General features: G+C 42.6%; 1 protein-coding gene across 1 annotated transcript; it reads right to left on the bottom strand.

Moving 5' to 3' along the window:
- Positions 1–2725: 2725 nt before the first annotated feature.
- On the bottom strand, positions 2726–6431 carry LOC113030902 (uncharacterized). The gene is made up of 2 exons (XM_026182694.1): positions 5192–6431; positions 2726–4607 (listed from the first exon to the last, which is right to left on the bottom strand). Exon 2 carries the CDS (start codon positions 4343–4345, stop codon positions 2726–2728), a length of 1620 nt encoding a protein of 539 aa, XP_026038479.1. The 5' UTR covers positions 4346–4607; positions 5192–6431.
- Positions 6432–6866: the final 435 nt, after the last annotated feature.

The raw sequence follows: 6866 nt of genomic DNA, 5'->3' as shown, positions 1-6866 counted from the left end.
GGGCAGACCATTGGTGAGTTGAAATCTGGAGTCTCCACAACTTGGGTTATTGCTGCCACACAATCTGAACCCATTTCCTCTGTACACTGTTCCATCATTTCCTCTATCTCAAAAGGCATTCTTGAAAGACTGTCAGCATCCACATTCTCTCTACCTGGGCGATATCGGATGGTGAAATGGAAGTCTGCAAGCTCTGCCACCCATCTATATCCAGTTGCATTTAGCTTGGCACTTGAAAGGATGTAGGTGAGGGGGTTATTGTCAGTGAACACAGTGAAAGTAGGCGCATAATAAAGATAATCTCTGAATTTCTCTGTGACGGCCCACTTCATTGCGAGAAACTCCAGTTTTCCTGAGTGAAGATGATAGTTTCGTTCAGCTGCAGTCAATGTCCGGGAGCCATAAGCGATCACACGGAGTTTATTATCTTGTTGTTGGTATAGGACTGCTCCGAGGCCTTGGGCTGAGGCATCGGTATGGAGGATGAATGGTTTAGAAAAATCTGGGAACCCGAGGACTGGTGGCTCAACTAGGCAGTCTATTAGTCGTTCCAATATGCGCTGATGTTCTTCAGTCCACACAATTGACTTGTGTGATGGAACCCCTTTACTCTTTCTTGTGACTTGTTTTGTGTTTGTCTGGTTTTGGGATACATTGTTATCTTCCGCTGTGCCCTTCAACAAGCTATACAGTGGACCTGCAATACGGGAGAAGTCCCGTATGTACTGCCTATAGTAACTTAACAAGCCCAAGACAGTTCGCAGCTCTCCCACATTGCTTGGTCTCCTGTCCTTCAAGGCAGTCACTGCATTGGTGTCAGCTGGATCAATTTTGCTACCTTCGGCTGAAACAATTCTCCCTAGATAGCGAACCTCGTGTTTGAATAATTCACATTTACTGGGTTTAAGCTTGATTCCATACTTCCTCAGTAGTTGAAGCACTTTTCTGACATGATTGACATGATCATCAAATGAATGACTGTACACTAGAGTGTCATCAAGGTAGGGTACACAGATGTTGTCTCGCACCTCTTCCAGACACTCTTCCATGCAGCGTTGGAAGGCTGCAGGTGCATTCATCAGCCCGAATGGAATCCTTATCCATTCGTACAGGCCCCATGGTGTCACAAAAGCAGTTAAAGGTCGGCTGCCTTCATCCATAAAGCCCTGATGGTAGGCCTTGCCTTGGTCTAACAATGAAAACCATGAGTTGCCGCCAAGACTGTCGAGAATGTCCTGCACTCGAGGGATTGGTTGTCTGTCTGGATGAGTCTTTTTGTTTAGTTCTCTGTAATCTATACAGAGACGTAAGCTGCCGTCCTTCTTTCTCACACAGACAACTGGTGAGGCATAAGATGAGTTGGATTTCGTGACCCATCCTTGTGCAATAAAGTTGTGCAGATACTCTTTCATCTCTTTGTATAGCGGCTTTGGTACCGACAGGTAAGTGCGTGCTACAGGATCCATATCCTTCAATGATATCTTCAGTTTCAACTTGTCGATACATCCAATATCATCATCTGATTTGGAAAAGGAAGAGCATTCCTCACGGAGCATCTTTTGCACCACCCCCCTTTCAGCTTCACTCAGGTGCGTAAGGTCAATTGGTGGTTCCCATGAGGTGTCAGGAATTTGCTCGCTCTCTGCATTCACTTGATTCACCAATAATGGGGAGCACTGGTCAGATTTCTCTAAAACTGTCGCTGGGTACACAGCTTGAATTTGCTCTAAGGTGCCCACAACAGTTCTTCCTGACAGCTCAATGTCGTGATCAGTGGGATTTTGCACATCAAGAACAATATAGGGGGGGACCCCCCTTCTGAGTTCTACTAGTGTCTCACAAAACTCCAGACCTTCAGCCCACTGAGGGTTTATGTCAGGCTCAAAGAGAAGTGTAGTGTCTTTCTTCAGCGGGCGGGTCTGCACCTTACAGTCGATCTGAACAGAAGTGTGTTTGGGTACAATGACTTTCTCTTTTGTTGTTCTCACAACAAAATCATGTGATTGTTTAGCAGTCACTAAATCAATAAAGGTTGTGACATTTTCTCTTTTAAGGCAAGGGAAAGCCCCTCTTAATGCCTCGTGCAGCTGCTCAGTTCTTTCAGCATCCATTTGCTCTATAGTACTAGTTTTCAGTATTTGCTCAATGACATTAAAGCCTAGAATGGGCTGCGAAAGACTTCCGCCTTTCATCACTAACATGGGGACTACAAGTTCTTTAGGGTTTGCTCCCTCAGCAGCTAGACCAAAAATGACTTCAATGAAACCCTTGTAAGGGATGTTTTGACCATTAGCAGCTGAGATTTTTAAATTGTCAGGTGCATCAAGTAACTGAGAAACATCTCTTAATTTCTCATGTGGTAAATACTTCTTTTTCCACTCTTCATCAACAATACACACTTGGGAGCCTGTATCCCATAAGGCTTGAATTTGGTGGCCTTGTATATAACAGTCAACTATACACTGTTTCCCAACAAGAGCAACAAGATGGGACTGGCTGTCCATCCTTCTGGGGTGAATAACACTTGCCTTTGGGTGCGTGTGCTGATTTACTTGAGGCTGAGAGTGTTTGTTGCATTGTTTTCTGTGTCTGGGCCAGTGCTCAGCTTGGCACATCTTAGAACAATAAGTGGTTTTTTTACAAGATGCACACCTTCTGAGTCTTTTGAATTTTCCCAGAACACCACAGTAAGAGCAAAGCTGTTGGGACGTTACACTATTATTGGTTACTCCCTGTCCCGTGGGGGCAACCACTGTCCGTTTAAAGGTTGATCTTTGTCTGGTCTAGTTAGTTTCGCCCTGCAGCCTGCAAGAAAGTGTTCACTACTACCACATCGATAGCAATGGTTGCAGTACTCAGTCCCACTTTGCTGGCAGCCAAAGCATTTCCTTAGGCGTGCTCGGTTTACAGCAGGATACTGACGTTGTGGTGCAAACCTCTGTTGATACTGAGCTGTATCACCTCTCCGTCCAGGTCCCACAGGAGGCCAGTAGTTTTGTGGCAGATGCTCAAGATGAGAAAAGGGAACACATTCTGGTGCTGCAAGTGAGGCAGAATACTGTGTTTGTGCTGGACTAGGCTGTTGAATTATTTCTTTGATTTGTGCAACTTCAGCACCAAGATTTTTCAATAATGCCATGTCAGAACGGATTTCTTTAAGTTCATTTAGTAGGTCAGGCTGAGCTTTGCTGATGGATTCAGGTTTTAGGCATTTCCCTTTTTTATCTGCAGGGGTGTCAGACTGAAGTGAATGCATAGTGGTTGGCCGCTGCTGGGAGAGTAACTTCTTTTTATTTTGTCTCTCTGCTTCATTTGCACAGGCAACATTGAGTTTCTCAAGGAGGAGCTCATCACTGGTTGTGGTTTCGTGTAGGTAGGGCTGGAGGTCACTTTTAATGTTATCATTTTGCAGGCCTGTCAGAACTGTATGAAGGAACATGCTCTGTACAAGCACAGGGTCATATCTTAAGCCAGATTCAGCTTCTTGCGATGCAAACAGAATTTTCTGTCTTAAGTCTAGGGCACGGATTAAGAAAGTTTGTGGGGTTTCTTTAATGCTTTGGACCTCTGACGTGAGTTGTTTGTAAAGTTCTGTTGCCCCTCGTTCTTGGTAGTGGGACCTTAGAATCCTCCTCAGGGTAGGCAATGTAAGGTTGGTTTTGCCCTCTAGGTAGCTACGCAATTGTAAGCCTGGTGCTATTGCCCTAATTACTGCATCAACTATTTCTATTTCAGGGACTCCTTTGCTGATGCCTTGTTCAATCTGATGAGCTAGGCTGGAGAAAGTTAGTTTATCCTTTTGGCCAGGCTCACCAATCGGACCTGCTATTTTGAATTCTCTGCCCCACGGTAGTGTCAGAAAAGGTGGAGGGGTTTGTTTAGCACTATTGTCCCCCACACTCATCGACAGTTTGGCTGTACTAGGTTGCTTCGCCTTGTTCTGTCGTGATAATGCAAGAGCCAACTGAAGCGCCTCTATTTCCTTTATCAGTTGTTCTTCTTCTGAGGCCTCACCAACCTGTTCCTGCACCTCATCTGTCTGGTTAGTATCTGAGGTTTTGTGTCCCGATGTACCGTTCTGAGCAGCCTGTTGCAACTCAAAAATTTTATCTTTCAAAAACAGTAGCTCAGACATTCCCTCATCTTCAAGCTCACCCAGCTCCTCTCTTTCTAAGTGCTGTATTATATAGGAAATGAGAGAGGAACGACTTTTACCCGATACCCTTTCAAGTTTTGAACCAGCAATATTTAGGAAATCACAAATTTCGATCAAAACGTCTCTTGTCACTGTATACAATGTACCAGCAACTTCTAACTTCAGGTCCTCTAGCCCTGAAGACTCCATTTCAGTCTGTGGCTTGTGGAAAAGATTAGTGTGATGTAAGACCTCTTTGCAGAAGAGTCAGTGCAGCTTCCCTGGCACCAGTAGTTAACCTCAGGTTGCATGCAGGTCCCTCTGCGTAACTGTCGAAACCAGCACACTGTATCTCCCACCGTGGTATTTGATGTGAGGGGTTGAATGATGACTGGGGCGTCTATCTGGGACAGCGGGCCCTCATCACATCCATCCCAGCGGTGCCTCCAAAATGTTACACCCTGAAAAGGGGCTGAAAAGGGGATAAGTCAATGACGACGCTCAGACACGATGCTTCTCTTTCAGCAGCTTCATTGCGAATGATTCAGAAATATAAACATACATACAAAAGTATTAAACATCCTAACAACGATGTACAGTCTCTGTTAGTTGTAAGACAATATACCTCAAGACTGTTTTCTTTCCTTTTCTATAAGTTACAGATTAAATTGAATGTAAGAATTTACAAAAACAGGTTATGAATCAATAGACAAACTTAGATCATTAAACTGAAATGTACAGAAAATAAACAAAATATTCATATAAAAACACTAATAGGCATTTGTCTCTTCATACAAAATAAACATGTTCTTCGTCCAGATCAAATGCAAAATGCACACAATGTATGTTTCATACACAGTCTGGCACGATAATGCTTCATGCTAGCCACCAACAGAGCGCTTAGCTTAGCTTGCTGCTTATAGCTTATCCTAACATCACAGTTAACACAGGTCATCTAAGTATTCCTAGTAACCTCTTGGTACATTTGGAAACACGGTCAGTACAACTCAACATACATATTTGTAAAGTCCAACAGCAGAATTGCACAATTATTACCTGAAAAGGGGATAAGTCAATGACGACGCTCAGACACGATGCTTCTCTTTCAGCAGCTTCATTGCGAATGAGGCATCGTGGCCAGAGCTCCCCCTTCCGGCAACAGCAGGCATAACTAATCAATCATGATCACTAAATCACATGGATTATTTCCCAGGCTCGACAAGTAGATCACAGATTGAATGTTACACAGGTTGTAGTCACATTAAGGATTATTATCCGGTTGAACATAGTCATGAACTCTTTTAACTATTTTAGCCTGTGTTACATTACGTCTCTTAATGGGACTTCTTTTACCCTTGTTTATACATTTACATATTTGAAATAAATTGAATAATATATTGGGTAACTTTTAACCACAACTTTTTACTCCATTATGGACTTCAACAAATAATCAATCTATCACAGATACAGGACCAAGCTAAAATCCTATATCAGACAAGACTAGCACAACATCTCCCAAAAGTCAAGCTAGTCTTCTGGGAGTTCCCCACTCCCAGAAGTTTGATCCCAGAAGTTTGTTGTTCAAAGAAGAGGGGACAATACACAGTGGTAAATATGGCCCCCGTCCCAGCTTTTTTTGAGATGTGCTGCTGGCATGAAAATTTACAATTACATAATTTTTTTAAATCTACAAAAAGTTCTGTTCACGGTAAATATTTCTATTCCTGTTTCCACAAGTTACTTCCTTTACCTTAGTTATCTCTGTGCCTTCCTCTTTTTTTCTCATTGTTGTGTTACTGTGTGTTACCTTGGCACACATTTGTTAAGGACCACACCTTCATTTAATTTTTTTACCTCCATATGGGACAGCAGTTACACTACTAATCCTTTCCTATCCTCGGTTAACAACTACGTTTGAAAGTTAATTATTAGCATATTTTCTTATTTTTCCTGTTGCGAGTAATTCACCTTTGTTCCTCATGTTCATTCACACTTTTGAAAGTTAAAAAAAACAACATATAATCAGTGAAACATAATTTGATGGCTTTATTTTTTCATACATTCTCACTGCATACTACCCTAAACCTTCACCTCTGAACCTTGTGGTTAAAAGAATACTGCAAATAATATTGCAGCTTGTTCCACATTTGGTCATGTTACAGCCTTATTCCAAAATGGATTCAATTCATTTTTAACCTCAAAATTAACCACAACACCCCATTATGAAAAAGTGGAAAAGGTTAGTTTGAAATTTTTGCAAATGCATAAAAACAACAAAATATACCATATATAAATATTCACAGTAGTTGCTCAATACTTAACTATTATAGCATTAAGTCTTTTTGAGTATGAAGCTACACGCTTGGCCACACCTATTTTTGGGCAGGTTCTCACATTGTTCTTTGCAGAACCTCTCAGGCTCAGGTTGGATGGGGAGTGTCAGTGCACAGAGTCTGGGCTCTCGCTGGGGCAGTCAAGGACCTGAAGCCACTCCTTTGTTATCTTGGCTGTGTGCTTAGGGTTGTTGTCCTGTTGGAAGATGAACCTTTAAGGTTTTCCTTGGGTTCTTGGCCACCTCACTAATGCCCTTCTACCTTAAGTACTCAGATTGGCCAGTATCCAGCTCTAGGAAGAGTCCTGTTGAATCCAAATTTCTCCCGTTTATGGATGATGGAGGACACTGTGCTCACTGGGACCTTCAATGCTGCAGAAATCTTTTGTACCTCTTTCC

The sequence above is a fragment of the Astatotilapia calliptera genome, chromosome 10 (assembly GCF_900246225.1).
Source record: "Astatotilapia calliptera chromosome 10, fAstCal1.2, whole genome shotgun sequence".
Taxonomy (NCBI): domain Eukaryota; kingdom Metazoa; phylum Chordata; class Actinopteri; order Cichliformes; family Cichlidae; genus Astatotilapia; species Astatotilapia calliptera.
This window is presented reverse-complemented; position numbering and strand designations above follow the sequence as displayed.

Coding starts and splice junctions, on each gene's coding strand:
- LOC113030902 (XM_026182694.1), bottom strand. CDS start 4,345: ATGGAGTCTTCAGGGCTAGAGGACCTGAAGTTAGAAGTTGCTGGTACA.